This window comes from Athene noctua, chromosome 10 (assembly GCF_965140245.1).
Source record: "Athene noctua chromosome 10, bAthNoc1.hap1.1, whole genome shotgun sequence".
NCBI classification, from domain to species: Eukaryota; Metazoa; Chordata; class Aves; order Strigiformes; family Strigidae; genus Athene; species Athene noctua.
The window spans coordinates 16730269-16757484 of NC_134046.1; the positions used below are offsets into that span (position 1 = coordinate 16730269).

The 27216-nt window shown below is 40.9% G+C and overlaps 1 protein-coding gene across 1 annotated transcript in view; it reads right to left on the reverse strand.

Annotated features, from left to right (window-relative positions):
- The window catches only part of FANCD2 (FA complementation group D2), a 55052-nt gene that overhangs the window by 27131 nt on the left and 705 nt on the right, over positions 1 to 27216 (reverse strand). Inside the window, exons 2-23 of the mRNA XM_074914116.1 lie at positions 26924 to 27013; positions 26044 to 26178; positions 24747 to 24814; positions 23772 to 23875; positions 23157 to 23220; positions 22026 to 22078; positions 19456 to 19534; positions 18576 to 18700; positions 16613 to 16700; positions 15528 to 15632; positions 14197 to 14297; positions 13622 to 13730; positions 12833 to 12868; positions 12297 to 12440; positions 11149 to 11283; positions 9623 to 9754; positions 7506 to 7613; positions 4304 to 4413; positions 2787 to 2847; positions 1972 to 2097; positions 606 to 679; positions 377 to 517 (exon numbers count right to left, since the gene is read on the reverse strand). Of these exons, the coding sequence (XP_074770217.1) occupies positions 377 to 517; positions 606 to 679; positions 1972 to 2097; positions 2787 to 2847; positions 4304 to 4413; positions 7506 to 7613; positions 9623 to 9754; positions 11149 to 11283; positions 12297 to 12440; positions 12833 to 12868; positions 13622 to 13730; positions 14197 to 14297; positions 15528 to 15632; positions 16613 to 16700; positions 18576 to 18700; positions 19456 to 19534; positions 22026 to 22078; positions 23157 to 23220; positions 23772 to 23875; positions 24747 to 24814; positions 26044 to 26178; positions 26924 to 26990 (2165 nt within the window). The 5' untranslated portion in view covers positions 26991 to 27013. The remainder of the gene's footprint in view (positions 1 to 376; positions 518 to 605; positions 680 to 1971; positions 2098 to 2786; positions 2848 to 4303; positions 4414 to 7505; positions 7614 to 9622; positions 9755 to 11148; positions 11284 to 12296; positions 12441 to 12832; positions 12869 to 13621; positions 13731 to 14196; positions 14298 to 15527; positions 15633 to 16612; positions 16701 to 18575; positions 18701 to 19455; positions 19535 to 22025; positions 22079 to 23156; positions 23221 to 23771; positions 23876 to 24746; positions 24815 to 26043; positions 26179 to 26923; positions 27014 to 27216) is intronic.

Below are 27216 nucleotides of genomic sequence, written 5' to 3' on the forward strand. Positions count from 1 at the left end.
ATTTGAGAATCATTGCTCAAAATATGAATTTTGCCATCTCAGGGTTGCCTATCCAACTCAATATGGCATTCAATAACACCATAACACTGGGAGAAAGAGCTACTATTTTCATATGACAGATGGGAAACAAGGTGCAGCATGACTTACCCAAGATCACCTAAAGAGCCTGAGCCAGAACAGACTGCCAGTTCCCAGCCAGCTTATACCTCTAGACCTATCCGAATACGTCTAACAGCAAGAGAAGGAAGAGAACACTGGAAACTGGTAAATTCTCTGACCGGGTCCTTTGGCAGGCAGGGCTGATAGCAGTGAAGTGCACCAAAAGAAAACAATTCCTTTACCTTTGCAGTCATCCCACAGTTAAGTGTTAAAATACCTTTTACTTTGGTTACTCGTTCCATCAGTGACCCTGCCAAGCTCATTCTGTGACACCAATGGCAAGAGGTTGATAGCAATTGCTCCCTGACTTTCATCTTCATCCAGATTATACAAGGACTTCACTGGGAACAGGAACGAACTGTAAGGACAGACAGACAAGCTCTTGTTGACAAACTCAGTTCTCAGTGACAGAAACGTTGCAAATACTTTGCCTGTGATTAGCATACCCATCCACTGTGGGGCTCAGATCCACCACAAAGTCATTGGGAAAGTCCTCCACCAAACTCTTCCCAAAGTCCTCCTATAAAGAAAGAAAAAAAAACCCTGCTCAGCAAAGGGGCTCAGTGAAGAAAGCTTCAACAGCAGCAGTGGAAAATGCAGAAGATAAGGCCAAGCATCCTGGAACAGCCACAGCAATGAAGCCAAGGCCTGCCTTTAGAGACAAAGCCAGGAAACATTGCTGAGCATGCACAACCAATTTCTTCCCTGCTCTTTGGACATGGGCATGTCTACAAGTTCCATAGTGCTGCAGAGAGGCAGAGCAGCTGGCTGGAAGAGGGAAGCAGCCATAGGAAGTTCTCTGTCCCAAGAGCCAATCGTCAGAATGAAATGGCTATAAAGTGATGGCCAAGTTTTATTTCACACAATGTGTCCCAAATATTTCACATACTTACTTTGTTAGAAACAATTAAGGGAGAAGTAAAGTAATAAATGTGACAGAGTCTGGACAAACAAAAAATGAAGAGACCCAAAAAAATCTGCACAAAAATTGTGAAAAGAATGTTAGCTTGCTTTTACATTTCAGAAAAATCTCCTTCCTTTTCTTTTCCTCCTTGAAGTGCTCAGCTGGACCACAGGAGACTGGCATTTCTAGCACTAGGCACAGAGCTGTTCAGAGTGACTGCCAGCACTTCACAGCTCCCTGGTCACCTTCCCTCTTCTAACACTCAGTTCCTCCACTCTGTAACCAGCAGGTGCAAAGAGCACTCACGCCACAAAGCGATCAATTCCACAGCAGCCTTCAATGCTTTCCCGGGCCCCAATGTGGCTTGCTGTGCTTCTGGAAGGCACAGCGCACATGCAAAAAGGGTCCCCAGCAAGAAGAAAGAGCTGCCCAGTGGCCTGCACAAACCTCTTCCTATTACCATAAATACCACTTATTTATTTATTACCATAAATGACTGTGGTTTTTCCAAGTCCTTAGGCATCAGACAGCCTTAAGAGTCTGACCAGAAGCCATTTTCAACAGTAAGTTTAAAGTTCATTCAGATTCTACCTTTATCTATGAATCTGAAAAGCATGCTCTGAAGTGTAATATAACTTCCTTTAAAAGGCTTCCCTGTTGTCATGTAAAAGTTCACATAAAGGAAGTTAAAGCATAATGAGGAATCTACCACAATCAAAAAAGCTGAGAGCTGAAAGAGGATTTTGTATCTGATTAATCTCTTACAGGACCTTAAGCATGCCTACAACAAAAAAAAGTTCTCAAGCTGGAGTGAAATCCTCGAACTGACTCTGTCTTGCCAATACCTGCAAAACATGTTTCTGAAGCTTTCATTTAAGTGATTAAGTTCAAACTACTCTGCAACATACCAGGAGCTGCAAGTCCAAGTTCCCCTTCTGCTTCTCAATCAAACTGGCAAGTTCATCATAGTACAGAGCCAAGACCTCTGGTGTTTGCTCACAGCAGAAGCCCACAAGGTCCAGCAATGTAGAAAGCTGAAAGGAGAGAAAGTCCACAGAAATGGGTAAGGTAAATGGATCCAACTCAAGCTTTTACTTGAGTTCCTTTTACACTAATTTACTCTGACGCATATCCAAAGCTTCATCTCTAGGGTAACAGCCCATGGTGACTCGTCTTGCAAAGACCCAGTTTTAAGAAGGAACATGAGTCTTTTAAAGGTCCTGGCCCAGCTCCACTGTGAAATAACACAAGAGTCTGCCTAGGACAACCCTTAAATAGAGTGCCAGCCTAGAAGAAGGTTTTTCAACAGGAATTAAGGAAAAAGGCCAAGGCTAGACCAACCCTGTAGAGCACAAGTACCTTCTCTAGCTTGGCAGCAGTGCCCTTCAGGCTGCAAGGAAGGCCTTGACTTTGGCTCACTGAAGCAGATTGTCCTGCTTCTTTCCTTTGCCTAGATAGAAGACTTTCACTAGATGGCTGCAGTACTGCTTGTCCTGGACTAGCAGCAGCCAAGACCAGCAGGTGCTATTTTAATATAGACCTTTGTTTCTCCGAAACCATTTTTAATAGATTCTTGTCTCTGCAGTCAATGTACAAGAATCCCAGGTTCAGTAAAGCAAACTCCCAGACACACATGCTATTTCAGTTAAGACTGTGTTTCCAGTCACACCTCCTTGCTGACCATATCCTCCCTCTCTCCCACACTACATGCCTTGGTACTCACCTGCCCATCACGCTCACTGTTGGGCTCTGGTCTCTCCAATGAACTACCATCTCCTTCATTCCTGAAAGCAATTGATAACCTTGCTTTTGTTGCACAACACTTAAGAGACAGCAAAACCCAGACACACACACAAGGTTCTCTCTCTCCAGAAACTGGAGAATTATGCATGGAAAAGGTTCTTTGGAACACTATTAGGAAAAGACCTGCTGCTGTTTCAGACCTTTGGGACAAGACTCATTGTCTTCTTCAAGGATATGCTTCTTCTAACCTGTTGAAACTTAAGCCCTCTAGCCATCCTCTCTTCTGAAAGCCATGGAGCCTCACCTTATCATAAGCCTAATACCTGTAGTTGTACATTAGCACAACCACTCAAAATTCTTGCTGCTTTCTTGCAGAGTTCAGAAAGGTACTTTTTCTTCTAATAATTTAGCTTTCAAGTCTGACTCCTTTGATTTTTTTCTGAGGAAATCACACAGGGTGCCATTAAGGTACACAAATGATCCAATGTGATGCAAAGATATTTCTCAAGTGCCAGCAGACAGATTTTCCCCATCCACTTGGGTCAGACTTGAGTGGGAAGGAACTTCTCTACAGGTCAAACAAACAGATTCCGTGGGGATTTACTCCTTTTTCTGAGGCACAGAATGTGCTCCATCTGCTGGGATCATCTGTGTGCATTTTACCCAGCAAAATCCCTGCCATTGAAGGTGCCTTGAAGCCCTGATGATCCCACATGCTCTTCTGGGTTTTTTTCTCCTGTAATTTATTTTAGGACTTTCTAAACATGCTTGAAATAACTATAGTAGCATACATCCTGCTTAAACTTGAACCACTGCCTTTAAATTAGTGAGTCTAGTTGTCAGTGCTATGGGAGCAACCATAAGGAAGTCCAATGCCTCAGGGCCTGGGGCTAAGGTGGGCTTTTACCTTCATGTAATAAACAGCAAAATCGTTTTATTCAGAAGTGCAAAATCAGTGAGCTAAATAATGTTTCCCAATATTTATTTTTCAAATGCTTTAATCTTTGTCCCAGCTCTTATCAAAAGTTTGCCTGGTTTACAAATGCTGTTTATAAATTATTTATACAGTACATTGGAAATTGTCATGCCAATGCCCAGCACAGCAGTAACAATCTTTGTCCTTACTTCTTTCTATTTCCTTATATTCAAACATGGAGCACATCAGGTTATTCAGCCTAGTGTCAGAAGCTGATCTGCAGTCAGACCACCACAGTGTTCAAATTTGTTTCTAAGCAACAGGTCCTGCTGGTGCTAGTCAAGGCATCTATGAATAGGCATTAACAAGAAATTCAGGAAGTCTTTGAGATTAGAAGCAGGTGAGCAGTATTGAACGGGTTGTAACCCAAACCCCTCAGTCTGCAGAGGAGAATTCTAAGTTCCTGGATTTGACCAAGGCATGCATGAGCTTGAAGGCAATGCCCCCCTTTCTTTGTTCCACTCCAGGTTTATTCTGAACTGAAAGCAAGTTAAATTCATCTTTGCTACATTCTCTCTCACCTTTTTAATGCCACGCTGCCTATCATGGTAACAGCACCAATAATCCCCATTTGTTTGTGGTTGGGAACTGTGCTGGAGAGCCATTTCCTGATCACCATGTGCATATCATCCTAAAAAGAAAGACACAGACCATGTCACCACAGAGTTACTTCTGTGCATCACTCACAATTCTATTGGCATTTTCTCTTAATGTCATCTCCGAAGGCTACAGGGGGACGGTTTATTGGGATTACAGCTTTGCAAAAGGAATGCACATTCTGCAATTCCTTTATTATGAAAATACTAGTCACAACACTAGATAAGGCTGCGAACAGCATTAAAGTGATTCACTTTGACTTTGCTCTAATTATGATACAACATGTACTTGGTCCAGGTTTCATCTACAATTAATAGATTATATTAAAAAAAATAGCAGATGGTCTTGGAGCCCTTCATACACAAACAGCAGTTGCAGAGCTGCCCTCCAGAACACTGTCAGCTTCAGAAGCCTGAGGGCTGAAGCAGTTTTTGGTGAAGGTCCAAAGAGAGCTGTAGGTAACAGCATACCAGACACCTGGGATTAAGGCGTTTCTCATGCTGCTTCCCTTGTCCCCTGGCTGTGCCTTGCACAACTGTAAAGGTTTCTCTGCAGCAGATCCATAAGCCCACGTCAGGTCTCAGCACAGCATGCTCTATTTCAACAGCTGTGCAAGCAGCTCATGTAGCTGCACTTTCCCCAAATGGGCACAAACCATTTTGAAGACTTCTGAAAGTCTGGCACACCAATGAGAGATGAAGAGGTCTCCTGACACTGAGAGCACGAACCATACTCAGTGGTAGAAGTGTGATGCTTCAGGGAAGTTGGGAGACCAGCCTGCTGGATGAGAAGTTTAATACTTGCCGAAGAGATTGAAAGCAAAGCACAAAGAAGTGCGGAGCCAACCAGCTACAGGAATCCAAGCTGCGCCTGCGCTGCTGGCAGGGGAATGCTCATCAAGAAAGCTGTTATCCTGAGAGATGGGGAACGGCTGACCAGAGGATAAAACGGGGCAGCCACCAAGCAGTCCAGAACAGTGTCTCTGACAAAGTGATATGTTCTGCCTCATCCCTTAAACTGATATACTGAGGTAAAAAAGACAAAAACCTCAGCTAAGGAGACAATCATGGGAGAGGGTTGCCAAGTGGGTCCTGACCAAAGCTAAGGGACAGCTCAGCTTCCTGATATCTAAAAGGAGGTATCAGGAAGTAATTGATTTGAAAACAGGGATGGAACAATGAATACACTAGGCAGAAAACCTGCTTATTTTAGCCAATTACCAACAGTCCTCCTGCTAGCTTAAACAGTGACCACTGCAGAAGAGCAGCATCCCTGTTATGAAAAGCAGCATTCTCAGACTGCGACAGAGCAGCAAAGATCTTGCAGGCCACTGAAAAACATTAATGGAATCCAAACAGCCCTCTTTGCATTGATTCTTATTAACTCTCCCTACCGGTCCTGCAAAGGAGGAGGCTAGCCCATACAGAGATTGTCAGCGATTGAGAGGTGCATGAAAGCACAAGCTCTGACCAGAGAGAGGTCCCAAGACAGAAGAGATGAAAGCTTCAGTTATGCTACACAAACTACCAGTGCCAACAAGATCAAGCTGGTAGCAGAGAAAAGGGTAGCACATGGTTACGTTAGCTTTTCTTGACCTCCACGAGGCAAGATGCCTCCTGGAATGACCTGTGCAGTGCAAGGACAAATGCCTAATCCGCCTGTAGAGATTCTCATGTCCAAGAGGCTTCGGTTTTAGAAGTAAGGTTAAGAGAAGGCAAAGATGATATTGGTTCCCAGGATACTGATTTCTTTGGTGATCCACCCCTGGAGTCTTTGATATCACTGAGGACAGAGTCAAACTGCCATCCTTAGATCCCCACCATTACAAACTCTCAGCTCAGAATAAATTCTAGAGCTTACACTCCTCCCCTTCTTTTTGCAATTTATGAGGGTGACAGGCAGAACACTTCTTCCCGGTGGCTAGTTCTGGGCTGCAAAGTCACCTTGTGTGTTGCCAACGCCATTTTAACAAGTCGCACATAAGAAAGATTTGGGGTGCAAGGTGGGGAAATCACTGAGGAAAGTAGTTCAAAAAGAGCTAAACCTGATATATAACCGAAAATTTTGGCTGTGAAGAGCTCCATCTTAACAGGGTGAGTGGGAAGACCTGAAATGACTACAGACATGCTGTTTTACACACCACAGACCAATCAGCAAGAGAGGAAGAGCAGTTTTCCTTTACAGTCTCAAGCTAGGATGTGCAAACATACCCACAACTAGAAACTATGCAGGGACTCAAAGAAAGACAAATTGTCCTAATTTCTAAGAGCTAAGCTTTATGAATGGGAAGATTTTAAATCCAGACATCTCCATTGTGAAATAAACATCTTTGAGATATTTCTTTATCTGATCACTGCCATGCTCAAGGAGTCAGAAATCCAGACAAAAGCATCTGATATCACCACTATTACGCTGCAACTGAGTCATACAACGTATCCTGTATAGAATTAATATGAATTCAGACAGACCAGGTTTGGTAGCTTTTCATGTTTAAACTAGAGGCACAGAAGGTGTGAAGTCTACCACTTCATAGCAGAGTCCTCTCTTCTGTGTAGTTCAGTCGTTCTAACATGAGAGTCTTTGTTGTCTCTGGTGTGCAAACATTAAGCAGCTGAATCGAGATGAACGTCTTGGGGAAGCAGCTGAACTATGCTTTCTGCATGCTTCCAAGTGATTGAGAAACAAAGCTTGAAAAAGAGGCTGCTGAATTTACACTTTTGCAAGTCTTCAAGGCTCAGGTAGACAAAGCCACAGAAAACCTGATATCATGTTGGTGACAGTTCCACTTTGACTGGGAGGTTAGATTAGAGACTGCCATCAGTCCCCTTCCACCAACATTTCTAACAACTCTACCTTTCTTAAATATGCAAGAAAAAAGGACCTTTCTAGGAAAGATGTGAGGCATGAAGTCACTTGTAGTGAGCCCTTGCTATATAGGGTGGAAATTCTGGAGCCACAAGCTGGCTTGCAGCCACCTGGGGAGAAGAGAATTTTAAGCTGAAGGTCATCCTGCCAATCACTGTTCATAGATGAGGCCATTATTTGCACAAGACAAACTCTGGAAGTTAATCTAACAAAGAGGACCAAAGCACAGCCTGAACTCCTTTCTGTTGCGTTTCTGCTTACCTGAATATAACTTCCTTCTTGCCTCTGGCTGAATGCTAGTGTGCTGAGAATGGAGAAAAGCTTTCGGATCTGGCATGGATTCAGTTTCTGTGTAGAGTCTAAAATGGTCTGTAAGAGAGAAGCCACAAGCTAGCTCAGATGTATCAAGAATCCTTTTCCATATTCCCAAAAGGACACCAATTGTTAACCGTAGGGAAGACAATTACCTTTACCTTTTTTGTGCAGGAAAAAGCTACATTCAAATTAAAGAAACATAAATGCAGAACTATTGCTCTGGCCTTAATTATGGCAGTTCATTTTATCAGAGGCTGAATGGGAAGAACAATCTGGCTACCATAAGTATTTTAGGAGTGTTCCAATCCCATTAGTGACAGCTATTTATCTTCTGTCACAGGTTTGGTCACAGGATTCAAAGTGTTTGACAAAATGAACATTATGGATTTTTTACTACTATTTCCATTGCAAGCCTTGTAACAGTCAAACTGTTAACAATCTAGGGGTTGGATGTTCTGTGCTAGCTGGCATCCTCAGGATATTTCTTTTTCCAGTGTTTCAGTGAAGAACAGTCCAGCTGTTTCCCAGAGCCATGTTAGCTTCCTACCACTCACACGGTGTTTTGCTACCATTATTTTTCTCCTATTACTGGCCAGCCTCAAGCAAGATTTAGAATGAGGTGTTGAGTTTGGCAGGATTATATAAGCACTTTTGCAACCCTCAGGAAAATTCACCCAGCTTTAAGATTAAAAAATAGCTATCTGGAGAGAGGATTCGTGCTAAGACTGCCATGTTCTTTCTGCGCTGGAGAGGCTCCAGCTCAGTGTCAAATATACCAGGTATCTGCAGCTCCACAGATCTTTTTACAGGTAACTAGCTAGTCATGACCTCCAAGACGCATGTCAAACATGGTATGCTGCCAGACCTTGTGGTATGGCCAAAGAATTGATTAATGTGTTTCATATACAATACCAACATTACTTTGGTAATGCATCAAAGATTGGCCCATAGAAACCATAATCTGTAAGTGATCTGCCAGCACAACAACATGCAAACAAGGCCAGGAGGAAGGTCAGCAGGTCTTAGCAGACTGCTGTGAGCAAGTACTCCCCTTCACGCTTCTGACAACGCATTCAATTATAAGCAGGAGTTTTAGGCTGTCTCTTTCAAGGACTGCTTTCAGCCCTGGGTCCTTATCATATCTTCCCTCTGCCAGCAGGCAAGCGAGTCCTGTTTCTTCCTGTTATACCCATTGAACGTGTGACAGATTGCATTGCAAATTCCTATGGCAGATCTTAATGCCTTTTTAGCATATTTTAAGCAATTTACATTTAACAATCAACCAGTTAAACAGCAAAAAGTATATAGCCCTTCCACAGTGTGTACTTAAACTACAGAATCCACCTACACCAAGGGGGCACCAAAAATGTCAGAGGGGTTGGGGGAATACCTGTATCCATAGTCTTCAAGGGCTCTTAAATACAGGGTGTCCTTAAGCTACAAATCATCTCAGATGGGGAAGTGTTCCAGGAAAATATTGCTGCGAGCTTGCCTTGCTGTTTTGATCTTTCCTTAATCTCCACTTTTACTACTTTTGGAAACAGGCGACTGGGCAGGCCTGACCCTGACTATCATTCTTAGGAGTCAATAGTCCATTTTTTTCCTCACCCACTGAGTGCTTTCTTCTTTTAAATTTTAGTACATAAGTCTTTTCCCATTCCTGCTCATTTTATTTTAGGATTCAAATACTGGCTAAAGGACTGTCAGTCTTTTAATGTAGTAGAACAGGCAGTCCACAAAGGGGGTAGTTTTTTGCCAAATATTTGAAACAGCTGATGCAGACAGCGTTTTCCTTCCATTGTAGGTGTCATTCCATGCCTGTAATTTAAGCATCCTTCAGCTACAGAGAAGGGTAACTTTCTTTCTTCGTCCATCTCAATTTCCCCTGTCAAAAAAATCATACAGCCCAATCTTACAGCTCACACATTTCTGAAGACAGATGGTTTTACAGGTACAAGTTGTTCCAATACCTCTATTCCTGAAAAGTACTGATCTATTCTGGATTTGAAGCAAAATGGTGTAGGGGACCTGAGATATAGTATGCCCCCAAGAAATATACACACCTTCACAAAGGTGGCGTAGCGCATCAGCAGGGATGTGTGCAGCAACACCAAATCAGTGAGTACATCCAGAGAAATGTCCAATTCTGTCTCCGTTCCGCTGCACACATGAGTCACCAAAGCAGTCACAACCTCCTAAGAAAAAAGCCCCCACAGTGAAATATCAATAGAATAATGTCTGCATTGTTCTGCTCATATAGAACATGCTGATCAAGTACAGATAATCATCCTGGAACCCCACCATATTATTCTACGTCCCTTCTCAGTTTGCTCTTTAATTCTCGATATCCACAATATTAACTTTCTCCTTGAGCATGAACTTTGTTCAGTTCTAAAAGCTCCCACGATTCCATAAAGCAGTTCCTCACCAAATTTTTCCTGCCTGCTTACTAACACTACTGCAGCTTCTGCTCTTTGCTATCAACACATAAGATGATCAAAATTTACCCTATTTTCTTAGGTGCACACAACACTGCACCATACCCAGGAAGACATTGCACCTAGCTTCAGCTGTTCCAGTGCCTTCACAGTCTTATCAACAGCAGTTTAAAATTTTTGTTTTAAAAATATTTTTATGGCCTTATTTCAGTTGACTTCTGGATAGGGATCTCTCTCCACTCCCATCCACTGTCTGAGGCTATGGGTCTTTCCTGTGTCACTAATTGCTAATACAGCCACTGTCTTCTGAAATTCTTAACATCTCAAAGCATTACTAGACTCACTAGCTTGTTGCAGATGACATTGTATGCTTTCACATCTCAGTTTTTTTCCCAGTTGCTTTTTTGTTTGTCTATTTCTTAAGTTTGCTGTAATAATACAGATACAATGCTGGAAACAATCTTAATTATAAACATACTGTGCTCAAAAAAGTGCAAATACATTCAAAAGCTGCTGCAGAGCTGTCTTCAATCCCCAGACTTTCTGATGTCAGCATGTCTGCAGGAACTCATACTCAAAGCTGAAAGTCTGTGATTATTTCAGAATATGCAGCAGGAGCCAAAGTTGGCCAGAGCTCTGACAGAAATCTGTGTAAACTTTTTCATCACAGTAAGTTATCCAAGGAAAGGGAAAAAAGTTGCAACACAAACTATAACAATGGCTTTTTAAAACAGAGGATGCTCAAAGTGACTAGGTAAGACAGAACAGGAATATGGATTTATGAACAAATCTCCTGTGACTCTGGGGGCCAGTCCTGACTTCCTGGCTAGATCTCAGTCAATTTGTTTTCATTCTGAATTGCAGCAAACCCAGCACAGTCCCCTCTGCTCTCTGAGTGTTTTTCATTCTGTCACTTCTGAAGCTTGCCTGTTTGCTTCCTGCTCCTCCCAGCAGTCTCTGCGCTTGAGTCACTTGCTACCAGAGTCTTGCTGTGATTGTTCCCCATTTTCTGCTTGGCCTACTCTACAGCATGTACCTGTCTTTAAAGGCTTCCAACCGCCTGAAATCCTCTCCTGCCTAAAGGATCACGACATACATTCTAGAACAAAGTGCAAACACAAATAAAACAGATACCATCCATCACACTATACCTGTTGGCAGTAAGAGTCAAAGGCTGCAAAAGCTTGTTTGTACATGCAACTGCCAAAGGACACTATGGCTGGGTGTGCAGAGTGCAGAAATATCTGAGCAAGTGCTAGGATTGAAGGGAAGAAGTCTTTGATAACCTGAAATACAGATATCATGAAAGAGATTATTGCTGGTTGCTTTCAACACGCTCAGTTCTCTAAATAAACAGGCAACAAGGGCAGGTAAGTCACACCAGAAAGGTTTCTCCAACCTTTTCCACATGCAGGATTTACAGATTGGTTAAGATGCCAGCCTGCAAAGCTACAGAGCTCACAGCAGCATATCCCTTATGGGTGACACCAGGGAACTCACCTTACAGCAATGTACCACTAAATATAAGCCCCAGGACAGACACACTCTTGGCCTTACTTTAATAGAAGGACTCTGCTACATCAAGATAATCAGAAAAATCGAACTTAAAAGCTAGGTTATCTTAAACACACAGAGCACCTTTGAACAACAAACTCTTATTCAGATGTAAAGTGGCTTAATATACTTTATCTTATTTGGGAAGGGAGTTAAACTAAAACTGAATTAAACCCACTTGTATTCAGAATAAAATGTGCCTACTTAAGGCATTATTATAGTTCATTTAATTAATTTTAAATCCATAACTCAGTATTTCTCATCTGTCCCCTACCTCTGACAAGCAGCACCACCATTTTTCATTGATCTTTACAGTTTTCTCATAGTAAATGGTAACTTACATTCCGTTACATATGCCCAATATATTTATTTAAACCAAGAAAACACTGTGCTTGAAATATGGTGCATGTAAACTTACGAACTTCTAAAAATACTGTGGGAGACAACAGCATGCCTGGAACAAACAGTGGAGATCTTGGGCTACACTACATCTCTTAGGCTGAAAGGTTTTGTACCAAAATAAAAAGCCCATCCAATTCTGAGGAAAGCTCATCTCTAAAAAAACCACATGTGACGGTTACAAGAGAGGACATGTGCCTTGGGACATTGATCTGGGACCAAAAGTTATAAACATAAGTGTACATAACTGAAACAGTATAAATAATGCAGTGCAGGGTTAAATCATTGACAAAATCTTTGAGAGTTAAAGGAGAAGGGGGAGTCACAAAGCAGAATCAACACTGACCACTGAATGATTTTGGAAGGCTTTCTGCATCAGCTGTTCTGGCATGCAGCCCAGTCGAATTTTGCTCCTCAATACTTTCTCAGTTTGTTTCCTGTTCTTGGTGTTTGTAGAATGGATTAGCAGCAAAACTATCAGATCCAGAACCTTTTAGAGGGAATAACCACCAATCATTACGCTGAAAAGATATTAAACAGTCCAGACAACTACACACTTTGAAATCAAAGCTGAGAAGAAAATTAAGAGCTCAGAAAGCCCCAACAGCCACAACCGTAGTGAAATTTTACCAGTCCAACAGGATTAAAGCAGAACAATGCTGTCTCTTGAGATTTAGAAGGGATGAACTAAGAGTTACAAAGAAAATGGATGGCTGTTATACCAGGAGCAAGTCAAACACCAAAAGAACCACCCATGCAACACCACTTGCAGTTTCTGCTCCAACTAGAAAAATCTGTTCATCTACAACCATGAAGAAAGCCCTTGAAAACACCAACAGAAAAGGACATTCCCAGAGACAAGTGCAGAGTCACAAGTATTACCTTATGGTCAGATACAGATGTGCTGTTCTCAATAGCCTAAGAACAAAAAAACAAGAAAGCTGTTATGCTAGAGTACAATAATATATTCCACAACCAAATCAAAAAAGGCAGACACCAAAAGAAATAGTGCTCACAGTTTTCTCTCTTTTACGGCAGGACAGCTATCAAAGCCAGCAAACTGGATCTTGCCAACAGCAGAGAATCCAGAAGGCACTCAAAAAACCAGCATGAAAATTCAGCTTGAAAAAGGACATTCTCAAGTAACAAGCAGGCTTGAAAAAGGAACTAAAGTACTGAGCACTGAAAGGCTGTGAACAAGGAACAGTCTCATGGTTTACACTGAAATGAAATTTAAAATTAAATTTAGCCCAATATCAGACAACAGTGATTTCTGGCTGGACATTTTCAAGCAACTTAAGGCTTCACACAGCTCAGTCTCAACATATGGATCTACATTTTTGCACTCTTGTAGACAGAAGAAAAAAAATCTAAGACTATTTTTTCCAAAACACTCTTGTAAACATGTAGAACCAGGTTTATCCTGGACTGCAAGACTTGGGGTCTGTACAGAGGTCAGTGGCCATCTTGCAGGCACTGTGAATTGGTAACCGAGGAAGAAAGCAGACCTCCGAAAAGCACCGCTAACTTAGAACACAGAATGAAATCTGTATCAGTAAAATGAAGGGCTAACATTTGTCTTTTAATATCACATCTGATTACAAGAAAGGCTCAGGCTCAACCTAGGAGTCCAACTAAGTAAGGAAATAAGGACTGAAGCATGTATCTTACCTTAATCCATGCTTCAGAGACATCTTTCTGAAATCTTACAGCTAACTTGATCACATCAAAAAGTAGCTTCACACAATTCTGGCTGGTGGTTACTTGGCTCATGGAAGAACTGTAAATTATCAGAAAGGAGGAGACTCAGTCACTGTAAACACTGTAGTAAAAGGAACAAGGCAGCGTAGCAGTCACAGCAGTTACTTAAAGCAGCCATTCTCTAGAGGGAATGCTCTGGCAGGGATAGGGAATTTCAGAAGAGGGTGGAAGCAGAGGTCGCAGAATCAACCAAAAACATACTGGAGGGAACTTAAAATGAACCAGCAGCAACATTATTATAAATGGAGTTGCCTACAGATGGCTGAGAAGGAATTACATGCATGGTAGAAGAAGCCAGCTGGGCAAAGTCTGACAAATGTGTCATATTAGCACCAAACAGGAAGGAATAAAGGTCTCGGCACCTTTATACGGGATAAATTAGACTCATGCGGGTTACCATGTGTGCCAGAAAGAACAGATAAAGAAGAGCTGAAGTCCTTCTGCCCATCTTACCCTTGGATAATCATGTAAATCTGTTCAAGTACCTGGCCTGGACTTGGCTTTTAAGCTTCTTCTGGGAACTTAAGATCTGCAGGGGCAGAACACATGATGACAGATCCAAGTTCTTGCGAAGATCAGAAATCACCTGTAAAATACAAATGCCTGCACAAATCACTGTGACATATAAGGGAGAAACAGAAAAAGCTGAGGAAAAGAAAATGCAATCTCCCAGAATAAGGTCAAAAATTACAAATCAAGGTCTCATGTATTTGTAAAGACTCATAAGCATTTAACCTTGCTCAAACTTGGGTTTTTTTTAAACTTAGGAAATGAATCAGTAACACTTTGCTCTTCATGTATCATGTCATGTCATGACGCTGCAGATGCATGCAGAAAGCAGAAAGGATTTCTTAAGAGTTTCTCTCTGAAATCCCCACCTATACCTGCTGTATGCTGCTGTGAACTAGTTTTATCTTGTTTAGCAGCTGAACAAGATATATGACAGCCACAGGAATTCTGGGGCATGTGAGTTTACCAATCTGACTGCTGTCAAATTGCAGTGTATCAGCACAGATTGGCTTGCATGTTATAGCCATGCTGTTTTTACAGTGGTTTCCCTGAACGATTTGGGCAGATCACAGTCCTCATTTGGCTTAGGCTAAGGCTTCCTCAAGGTATGAAAAAAACCTCATGTTCAATAATTCAGCAAGGCTGGCTCAACAAATACATTTGGCTCATTAAAAAAAATATTCTGAGTATGCTTCCTCAGATAAAGCAACTTCAAAAACTGAGGAAGCTTACATCTTAGAAGGAAAATGGTCCTCCAAGAGAACTACCCTTGTAGAAATGCTTCCAAAACGTGAACTCAGTGGAGAAAACAAGAAGAGAATTACCAAGTTGCAGTCCTGTACCTGTGGATAGTTCTGGAATGTAATACCCTTAAAAGGTCGGTACAATGCACAGTTCTTAGATCAAATTTAAGGCATAAAGCTGCCATTTAACTACAGCTTTCCAGTCTAAGAGTTTAACTCAAGACAATTTGACTGCTTTCACTTAAGATGTTTATACCAAAAAACACCCCTAATTCTAAGAACAAATGAGAAAATACAATAGCCAGCAGAAAGGAGAAGGTTTCAATTCTCAGGCCTGAAAGCATAACCAAATCAAAGGACAGTATAGTTTCTACTTGTGCTTTGATCCTTGGTAATATTAAAAATTTTACTTGAAACCATTAAAAATTTTACTTGAAACCATTAAAAATTTTACTTGAAACCATTAAAGCATATACCTCCACGTGTGAAACAACTGCTCTCTGTTAAAACACGCACTGGATTAGACAAATTACCGGTCTTTAGTATAGAGAAAAATACTGTACCTCTACTGCATCTGCTGCCTTGACATTATGGAGGATGAATTTTACTACTACAGGCAAATCTTCCAGTTTTACAGAAGGCACAATGGTCATGGCAGACTGCCGCACCTGAGGGGAAACCAGTACTGGATCAGCTGTAAGACTATGGTTCACAGAAACACAGTTATGTTAGTGGGAAAGAATCTTTGGAAGTTTATAGTCTAGCCTTCTGCTCAGAGCAGGAATACTGTCAGTACTAGATCAGACTCGCCCTGGCTTTGTTAACCAAGTCTTGAAGATATCCATGGATGGAGAAAACCCCCAAGCCCTGACACCTCTTTGATAATTTAAGTCAGTGCTGCAGACCCTAACTCATTTTTCCAAATGTCCAACCCGAACCTCCTAGGTTGTAATTTGTGGCCATCGCTCCCTATCATTTCATTTGGCACTGCTGGGAAGAGCTTGGCTCCACTATTTTTTAACTGGATTTCAAAAGGGAAACACATGGAAGAGGGGTAGCCTGTTATGCAGCACTAGTCTTGCAGGACTGTGTAAAATAGTATTCAATGTACTCAAGTAAATCAATTTTATTCTATTCATAAGAAGCCAAAATGCAAGAAGTGAAACAATTCAGCAGATCCAGAAGACACAAGGCACATCATCTCTTCTCCTTTATAAGCATTTTGCAGAGAAAAACTGTGATTATGCAATTACTTAACCACCAGTCTGCCTTTACTTAGAATATAGCAGTCTAGTCTGGTCACTGTACTTCAAGGAGAACTGGTAACAATAAGCAGGTTTAAGATAGGCAGTAAAAATTTACTGCAGCAGGACAAAGTGCTTTGGCATTTGCTATAACAGCTATGTTTGAAATTCCTGAATGCATATTATAACAGCCAGAAAACTTCTCCCTGCTCCTCACTGAACCTGCATATTTTCAAAACCAGGTTTAGCTTCTCTGACTCCTTTCCAATTTCAGCGGGATCAGGAATTTTGAAGGCCTATAGGAGTCAGACTTAGCAAAATACTTTGAACAACCAAACAGTTCTAGCTCTCGTGTTGCTACACAGGGGCTGGGTTCTGCTCAACTGCCCAGTAAAAGCTCTTACCTCAGCCAGAAGGTCTGCATCAAGGTCCAGACGAGAAAGGGCATCCAGGATTGGAACTGTTAGTCGCCTGCCCTGTTTTAGTAAGCAGCTGATACACAAGAAAATAAATGATCCTCTTAATAGAGCCATGCATGGATCTTTAGTAAATTGTATGATTCTGGTAGTTTTTATGGTCATTGCAAAAAAAAAAAATCTCTGAAAGTGACAACAACACATGCCACTGGCATTATGGAAAACTTGCTCCCTAAATTATCACTCCTTTCTGAACACACTGAATTGTGATTCTGTGGTTGCTGATTAGAAGCAGATATGAAGAATCTACCTTTTTCAAATTCTGTCAAAACAGGAAATATGGTCAAAGACCTGGTACAAGCCTCAAGCAAGAACTTGAGAAGTGGAAGGTCCTGGGGCCGCTATAAATAGAAAAAAGTTAATGATGTTGCTGGTATATGATTTAATCACAAACATCACTTGGGTCTGATACCTTCTAGCAACACTTGTCCTATGGACAGGCCATCAGCAAAGTGTAATTGAGATTGGCACCAAAGCCAGGGACGGAATCTGTCTCATGCGTGACCTCCTCCCTAGTCACAGTATTTGCTTTAAGAATTGCAAACACCAAATGAAAGGCACAATGGACCCAACCAGATTCCATTTAGTTCAGTCTCATTTTCCCAGCACTGGTCAATAGGGAACAGACTAAGAACTGGACAAGTATTTACAAATGCTTCCTACATAAAGTGGTCTGGCTTGCAGCAAGCTGTGGAAGTGCACACCAAGGGAGTGCAGCTGTGTTTTAACAGCCTCATGGACATCACTTTCCCAATAATCATTCGTGGCTGCCATCTAAGTTTCTATAAACTTCCTCTAGCCAGTTCTACTTGAATTGTGTTAGTTGAAACACACATCATTTTCAGCTTCCTGGTAATTCTACTCATGCTCCTTAACTAATTACAACAAGCAATGAGTAGTTTTTCACATCAGAAATGGGTAGAAGCTATTAAGAATATGGAAATAAATATGCCTTGCTGATACTGTTTAGATTCTCAGCTTTGAAAAAATACAAGCAGGGAAAACAAAAGTCTGAGCAGTTTGATTAGCACAAAAAATTTAATTATGTGGACCTTTTTCATCTAGAAGCTGAAACAGTAAACTGAGAATGGAAACACAAAGCTACAATTACTATGGAGAGGGTACATGGAACAGGATGCACCACTTGCAGGTGTCGGCTGAAATAATGACCACAGGTTTGAAAAGATAATTAGCACCAGCATAAATGTAAGTGATCTGTATAATGATAACAATTAGAAACTTTCATATGTATAATTAAATATAGGCTAAGATTACTGAAAAAGAATACTGTGTAAAATGAATATACTATTAAAAAAAAAAAAATCAAACAGATGTAAAGGCTAGCTTAAGGTAGTGCTCTCCGGGAGGACAGCTATTGGCATTAGGTCCCCCTGTTCTTTGGGTCAATAAATATGCTTAAGAAACATATAAGAAATAGCCAGAAAGTTCTGCTTCATGCACCTATTTATTGTGTTGTGGGATTTTTTGTTAGTAGAAACAATGTTAATCCTTACTGTAGCAAAATCCAAGACAAATCAAAAGCTGTCTATAGTAATATCCAAGTGACTGATCGCAGACTGATCCAACAAAATAATGAGTACTTAAAAGTATTCTACCTATGCTGTATCCAGGTAGTCAAAAGTTTAATAATTTTTTTAGACAAAAGCACTTTTGAAGCATTTAGACCTCTCTTCAAGAGCCTAACAGCACAAATTAAATGTGCTAAGCCAGTGTTAGCTGTCCCTGAATGTTACCATTAACAGAAACAGACTAGTGTCCCACTACTTCAGCCAGTCCTGGTGCAGCCTGCATTAATGCCTTATGTCCTTTTCTGCCAAGTGCAAAGGGAAAAAAAATAAAAATAAAAAACCCCCAACCAAATAATTTGTACCTGAGCTCTCTGGCAACCTCACTTTGCTGGGAATCCTCCAGGATCTCAGGTAAACTGGTGATAATATCATGCTGGATTGGTACTGGAGAGACACTAACCATCTGCATTAACTTCCTGACGAGATGCTGCAGACAAGAGGAACACTTGTAAAACGCATGAGTCTCACCGTGAGCAAAAAGGTTCATTTGCATGGCAACAATATTATGCATGTAAGGTCACTCATTAAATCATTTGTCTGGATTTTTGCCAACTGTCCTTTAACTCATTGTCCTGTTGAAGTTGTGAATCATGACATAGATTTTTATGGAACAATGGTATTTTACCAATGCCATATCCAACTATCTTGGTGAGCAAAGGAAACTGAGAAATATTATAACAGCAAGCTTCTCGGTGTTTAGTACGACTTCTTGATTCAGTTAATTCTGGGACTCTCTAGTAATAGCCCTCCAGTACAAAATAACCCACAGAGACTAACTTAGGGAAAGAAAGAAAAGAACCAACAAAGCAGGAACAGAGAATTCATCCCCAGATGCTTGCAAGTATCCAGGATCTCTTGTTGAAATTAAACAAGAGGGGATTGTAATTTCCTGCCAGCAACAGCTTTAAAATGGGGTCACCCATGTGGGTAGATATGTACTGATACAAATCTATGAAAAAGGAGACTCAGAACCAGGGAAGAAGAAAAATAGTAAAAGGAAATGTTCAAAAGTCACTGAAGGTCATCATAATAAACCAGAATGAATTAAATCTCTCCTTCAGCACGTGAATATGAAAAGAGCACCAGTTCTCATTAGCATCATAATTGATCTCATCCCCCCTGAGAGGCGTTCCAGAAGTTGACTGGAAAAACCATACATGTGATTGCACCATCAATACCCACCTGGCTGTCAAGAAGCCTGTCAAGCCATTTAAATTGATTGACAATGAGCCGGGGAAAATTTGTTCCAAAGGTACCCACGCTAAAACAGCAGAAAGTGAAACACAGATTAGTCAGAAATACAGACAGACTCATTAGCTTTGCTACTGGCCAGCAGGACCATGAGATGTAATTCAAATAAACAACTATCAAAATCATGCTATGAAAATATCATTAACACCCCTACAGATTTTGGCACCATCTAGGAAGAACCTACTTCTTACTTGCTATGCAGACAAAGCAGGGATACTACCAGCATGTTTCAATACATCAACACCAACATCCAAAGTTATGGCACAAAAAGCAAAACATGAAATGTGATCTTACTTCAGATCTCCTGTGCTACCTACCGTAAGAATGGCTACCCTAGCTTAGCCTAAATCTCCTTGGAGCCCAGTATCCTTGTCCTCAACTGCAGTCAGTATTAGATGCTTTTGGATAAGTTTGGGGTAAGTGGGCATTCACAGACCAATCTTTTCACAGAATTTCCATTCATTCTCCAATAATAAGCGGTTTAGCAAATCTCCAAGGCAGAAGCCAGTACCCACTCCATGTCTGCCATCCAGCAATACATTTATCCTCCATTAATTTCCCTAAGGCTTTTAAAAAAACAAACACAATCTTGTGTAATATCCAACCTCTACATTCTCCAACACTGAATTCAACAGGGTTATTATGCATAACCTGAAAACATACTTCTGGTGTTTTTTTGTTTGCTACCTTGCATAGTTAGAAACAGTGGTTAAACATTCCTCAATTAGCTTTTCTAAATCTTTCTTGCTTTTACAGACACCTATCAACTCTCTGCCAGCCATTTCCTTTGAAGGCAGGCAGAACCTATTTTATTTAGAATATTTTCCCCTACTTACATAGAAACTGTTCTACTATATTTTTGTGACAGCCTGAAGTGCATGCAACATTCAAAATATGATTGTACCATGCATTTATAGTCACATGTTGTTTTCAATTTTGTTCCCAATTCCTTCCCTAATATTCTTTTTCCTGTTTTGTCTACTGCTAAGCATGAAACTGATACTAAAAACAAGAAAGAAAAAGAAGCACCCATACAAGATACCTTTCCTCAATGAAAACAGTGAGTTTGTCATTGTATTTATACAATCGGGATTATTTTTAGTCTGATTTTTTAAGAAAACAAGGTTTATGGAGCTGTACTGTCTAAGATGCCCTCCCTCTTCCATAACTTCTGGTCGTGCTGGTTTGTGAGCACATGTGTATTAATAAACTGACCTGTTGCCAAATCGCATGGATAAGTTAAGTTCTCCCTACGCTTCCTACAGTGAGTCAATAAATTGAATGTCCTCTGTCCAGGCACTGACTGGCACTAAATCTCTAGAGGTCTGAAAGGTCTGTGCTTTTACATCAGATTCGGGAGAAATTGGTCAGTCAGTACAGGTGTAGTTACAGACTAGCTGTAATGAATGTTGTTTCTTGTCCCATGATTAAACAAAACAAAAACCAGTAGGAAGTCCACTGAAAAAACTCTATTGTTCTTCACAATTACTTTTAGATTATATTATCGTGGAAATTGTTACCATAAATTGTTACCTCACTTTTCATTTTCTTTTTCATTTGTGAACATGCCGAACAACCCAGATCTCATCCTCCTTCTACTGCAAAACAAACCACTTATTTCTTCTTCTCTCCACCCCCCCACCCCCCACCCCCCCCTCCATTTTTAACTGGTCATTAATACATAGAAAAAACTTGACTCTTCTTACAGTTTGATAGGAGACAAGTGTAAAAATATCCATTTTTAAGACTTCTTAAATGGTTGACAGCACAATTAGCAGCTTATCACTTTTACACCCAAGATCCTTTAGAATCCTTGGGTAAAAACAATTCAGTCCTTGTGACTGTTAAACGCTCCTCTAAAAAAACCGCAGTCTGAGGAAATTTCTCAGAATCACCCTCCATAGAGCACTTGTACCCTGCTTGATACTCAGTACTGAAACAAACACTGTATCAGGAACAGCCTCTGCTTCTTTCCCTCCCTTGATCTGCTCCACTAAGTCTGTAATGAGCATCCAGGGCACTGGAAGAAGAGCTTAAGTGTTCAAGTCTTGCCCATGCTCTCTGCTACGATGTTCTACGTTCAAAAACCAACAGATGCTTTTTCTGTTTTCCTTGTTTGAACACAATCTGCATTTTTAAGAGGAGGTCTGTTTGCATCTAGCAGCCTTCTAAAATTCTGCCAGCCGTTTTGATCTTTTTCTAAATAATGAGACACTCCAAAGTCCCTCTGCTGAAATAGTTCCCAATCTTGTACCAGGAGCTAAGAAAAGCATAATGAATCATACATCTGTATTTCAGCTTCTATAGATTTGTCTTCTGCTTTATGCACCCACAAGTTTAAAGTCATGGTACCTCACAGATAATTTAACACATGTATGAAGTAAAAAAATGTCAGTGCAAACAGGCATCCAGGTAAATTTGAAGTAACAGTTAAAGTCAAACAGCTGGCGATCGTCCAAAAGATGATATTTCAAGACAGAGAGAAGACAGTCTATACTCACATGTCAAAAAAGAATTCAGGGATCTTTTCCAACAACAGTGTTATAACAGCAGGCTAGAAGAAAGGCAAAAAGACAGTGTTAGGATGATGATTTACTGCTTGTGCTGTGGCACTGCCACCAAAACTCATCTTTCATAAAGATGAAATATGCACAAAAACACTCAAAAGGACCAATTAAAATGTTTCCTGTATAAGAAATCTCTTGCCTAATGCCAGAAAGGAGGCATATAGTCTGAAAACCATAAATGCTGAGAGTGGTATAAACTATCCACATAATCTAGTAGAATCAGAGCATACAGGCAGGGTGTGCAATTCCTCTGGGTCAAATGAAGCTCTCTTTCAAACCCAGCTGAGTTGATTTTTACCACACAGGAACCGAAAGCATCAACTTTAGATAAGTTCAAAAACAGTGACCACATGCTTTCACCATTCCCTTTGCAGGTCTAATTCTTCTCCCCTTTAATCCTGGACCAAATGCAATTCTAAAAATTTATTTAAGACATTTTAATTATAAGAGGATTTAAATCCACAGCTGCTCTCAGGTTTCCCTGCCCGGGTGAGATATCTGCCATCTTCAACTCCATATACATCTTGATTCAACTTCTATACAACTTAACAGAACTTGTTCTTGCCAGCAGGTTGCTTAGCATCTTGCCCGTTTTTAAACACTTCCAAGAATCAAATTCCCCCAGTAATTGAGTTTCCATCACCTCTCTAGCCTACCTGTTCTAACACTTAAAGTAAACATTCTTCACAGTGGAAGTGGTTATATCCTATCAGAATTTCCCACGGCTGACCTGAGCTGTCATCTCTCAGCCTGCCCCTGTTCACCTCTGAGAAGAGTCTGGCTCTGTTTTCTCTACACCACACAACTAGATACTTAAAGGCCACAAAATTTCCCTTATTCTCCTCTTCTTAAGACTGAACAAACCCAGTTCCCTCTATCTCTTCTTCTATGTGTGCTCTGGGCCCTGAGCATCTTTGTATCCCTAAAGAAACAAGAAATTGGACACTATTCCAGGTGCAGCCTCATCTGCCTCACACCCAATTCTATTAATCCTCTACTTACATAAGCAAAGGGATCCCTAAATAAAATACCACCACTGTAAAGAGCAAACTAAGGTGTCCGTACCTGTAAGATCTTAATTCCAAGAAGTAGTTTAATGAGGCTTTCACAGTATGAGTGTACCAGAGTCCTGCAAGATGAAAGATTCCACCACAGTTGTAACAAAAACATGCTAAGATAACAGGCTGTAACTATTTTCACTACTGTTGTTTTTTTAAAAAAAAAAAACACAACAACTTCTGGTAACATATGGTAACCACAGACACACCAAAAGAATTTAAAACTGCACTTTAGCCCTGAATGAGCTTACTCTCTACAAGACTAGTGTGAGCTGGAAATGCAGAAGTCTCTGTGGTTAAACTGTATCTCCTGGAAAAATTGTCAAAAAGCAGCTGACCTTCACCAGCCTTCTCAAATTTTTTCCCCCACTATTTGGTTCTTGCCATAAAATGTCATGGAGCCCAACATATGCCACAGGCAGCTAGTAAATTCTGTGACTTACCACTTTAACCTTACTCCTATTAAACAGCAATGTGTTACACTAGCCACTTTTGTATAAGAAATGAGTCTTAAGTATCAGCTGGAACTATGGACTGTCCCTCCACTCTGCTCAATGATACATGACATTTAAATAAAGACCAGCTCTGACTGAAGGAGAAGACAAAATACATTTTCTCTGACCTTGACCCCTCAGTCCGTATGGGAGTGCATGGCAAGAGGCAGTTCTTGAACTGGTTTCTGTCCTTGATGTGAGATTCCAAGCCGCTGATAAATTGCTTCACAACCTGTAAAGCAGAGAGAAGTTATTCACTTCCTGAAAAGATGCCCTGATCTACTGCTGTCTTTTAGGATGCTCTTTGTGAGCAGATGATGAGAACAGGGAAGAGCTAGACAGGGAACTGCAGAGAGACAGAAACTATGATGGAAGGAAAGCTGAATAAATGTCTAGTCTGAAGCATTTTGAAAAGGAAACACTAGTTGTTCTAGAAAATAACTCTAAAGCAACAGTGTCACATTTTGCTTTGATTTAAACAGGCGTTGCCTTTCTTCCTGTTCAACTGAGACAGCAATATTTAATGTGACACAATGCACACAAAAAATATCTGCAGGATTCAAATCAGGGGCCTCAGGACTTTCATGCTGGGCTTGTTGACTGGAGAGGAGCACCACATTGTGGCAGTTTTAATTCTGCCAGTTCCCAGCCAACACAAAACCAAACACAGCTTCCGCTAGAAAGTTAAGCAAATTATTTTTCTCCCTTAACAGTCTTTGTCTATTGATTAATATTGCCAATTAATTACTTCAACAGGGAAAGGTGGTGGAAGCGCAGCACTTTTGGTTGGAATTACACAAAACCAAACTTGGAGCATGTACACCATGGCTGATTTAACAGAAGCACATTCTGGCCATCTCTGTGTCTGACCATTCTGATATAACAACTAAGAGACAGACACAGCAGAAGGACAAGGAGACCAAAAGGCTGGCAAAGCAACGCTGAGAGAATCAGAGAGTCCGGACCTCAGAAATCCAAGACAAGCTGACATGTTGCATACTTTTGTACAGGAGCAGCAGGGACAGGCAGATGCATTTATGTCTTTTGCTACACAGCAACCACTTTTAAAGCTGGCTCCTGCCAAAGCCCAGTCTGTTACTTACACCTGGGTAAGTAGGGTGCTTCTCCAGGGCCAGGCAGAGCTTCTTCTGGAAAGCCATTTGATCTACAGCTAAGGAGAAAGTTTAAAAATAAAATAAAGAATGAGACACATTTTATCCATACATCATAATCTAAGTACAAGCTCTCAAGCTTGTCCACCAATACTTCTGCAAAGTCCAGTTAGAAGCGATATAGAAATATTGAGAAATTAAGCACATGACTAATAAGATGACTAGCAATATTAGGCCTAAGAATTGTCTGTTTAAGCTAAAGAATGTTGAGCTCTGGGAACAAAGACGCAGGCCCACAAAAACAGAGATAGAGGCCCCAAGGACAAAGGAGGTGAAACCATGGCAATAGAAGATAACGGGCATTTTATGACCCTAAAGAATGAGTCCAGGCCCAAGGACGCACAACACTCTTCAGATAAAGGGAGGTAACAGGTGTTTTGACCAGAAGGGACTGGTTTTGAGACCTGGCAATGCTGAAACTGGGGAAAAGGTGACGAGGAAGACTACTGGCCTTCCTCCTGAAGACCCCCGAAGACCACCACCAGGAGGCACTATGCAGGCTCAAGAGTGACATAACTGATTCAAAACTGCTGACACAAGCCTTTTGAATTAACCACACCTTAGTCGTACATATGTATATTTGTATTGTGCAACGGCATGAATATGTATAAGGTACCTGCATTTAAGAAGTAACCTAAGGGGCTTGGGTGTGCACATTAGGTGGAGAAATCCCCTGTGCACCTGGTGCTACAATAAAGAATGCCTGCTTTCTAATACTCTGATTCTGAGTCTTAGAGAGTTCTTCTTCGACTGGCTTTTTGGTATCAGCAGAAGCCCAAGTGGTACCACAACTTGTGCACTCTCTAGTCTGGGCTGAGAGTATCTAATAGCATTCAAACGGCTTAATACATGAATTCCTGAAGGAAGTCTGAGCTGAAAGGCAACATGACATGTTCTTTTCCCTGTTTCAGAGCTCCTGCCTCTGTAACAATACTGTAATCACAGATGTAGTCTAGTCTTATTCCATATACCTCCAATAATCTTTCGGAAGTCTTTTGTCTGAGCATGTATACACCCGAAAAAACGGTATAATGAGTCTAGGTGATGCACTGAATTTAGCAGGAACTGTGCAATTCAAGAGGTATAAAACAAATAAGAGGCCAGATGAAGGTTTGCTTGAACTTTGGAACAAGCTGGCTCAAGCAAAGTAAAACACATCTTTACTGTGTACGAGTCATCTTTGCAGGTTTTCACATACAAGCAGAGAGAGCAAGTGTTAAACCCATACCTATTTCATTCTGTCCCTCTCCAGCTTTCAGAATAATTCCTGATGTTCTAAGGAGCTCTTCAAAGATTCCCTCATCCTCCACTCCACCATGGGCAAGGACCTTCTCCTGATCAGAAATTCGTGACTGCTTTGTTTCTGAGAAAACAAGACATGCTACATCAAATATACTCTGCAATAAAACCAGTAAGTATTCTTCATATAAACAATTCAAAATTAACCTTCTAGTAAGAAATTAGAAGAACACAGGAACACACTCAAGGGACCAGACTAACGAGCTGTACTGCTGTCTGACAGCAGTCGTGAGCCGACCCTGATGTCAATGCGCTGTTCCTGTAAAGCAGTTACCCCTGCAGCATGACACCTGAAAGAAACATTCCCTACTCACCCCTTTTAGTGATCCATAACCAAAGACAAGATATACCTTCAGTGGCTTACTCTCATGAGAGACATACCCACTAACATTATGAGCAATGCTAGAGCGTACTTCCCTCTGGCCCAAAAAGCACAGATTTAATATAGGTTTTCCTACCACACCTGTCTCTTAGGTATCCACCCATCTGCTAAGGCAAAAAATAACTATCTTCCCTCCAGCTACACAGAGAGGTTATTTTGGTTTTGATCAAATGTGATTAATCTGCAGACTCTGAAGCTCAAGATGGTAAATGCTGATCAAAGGTATGAGAGCAGAAGGACTATGAAAAGATACGGCACTGCTTTTAGCATTGTTGTTTTATTGTGATTTTTAAAAGTGTTTAAAGATCGATAGTGTCATTAACAATTAGCATTACAAAACCTGTCATTTTGGCCTCTTTCCTGCCTGGGAACCACTGCCTCTACCAATGGGTCTCCATTCTCCATAAGATTATACCAGAGCACCTACTTGGCAAGTCTGTCTTGCAGTTCTCTTCAGAAGCACCAGGTTTTGACAATTTCCTTTTTGCAACCATGGTAACACAACCTCAGCTGGTGCCTATAAAAATGCAGGAAAAAGACAAGTGAGCAAAGGACACATGACTTTAATTCATATTTTTTAGGCAAGTCTAGAATGTATTAGTGAATACTGAAAGGAAATACTCCAGAAATTGAAACTGCAAAGAAAAGCTCAGTGCCTGGTTAACCAGCATCACAGATTTTTCTGCTGTACAGGTTGAGATTTTAGAGCTTGTCATATTT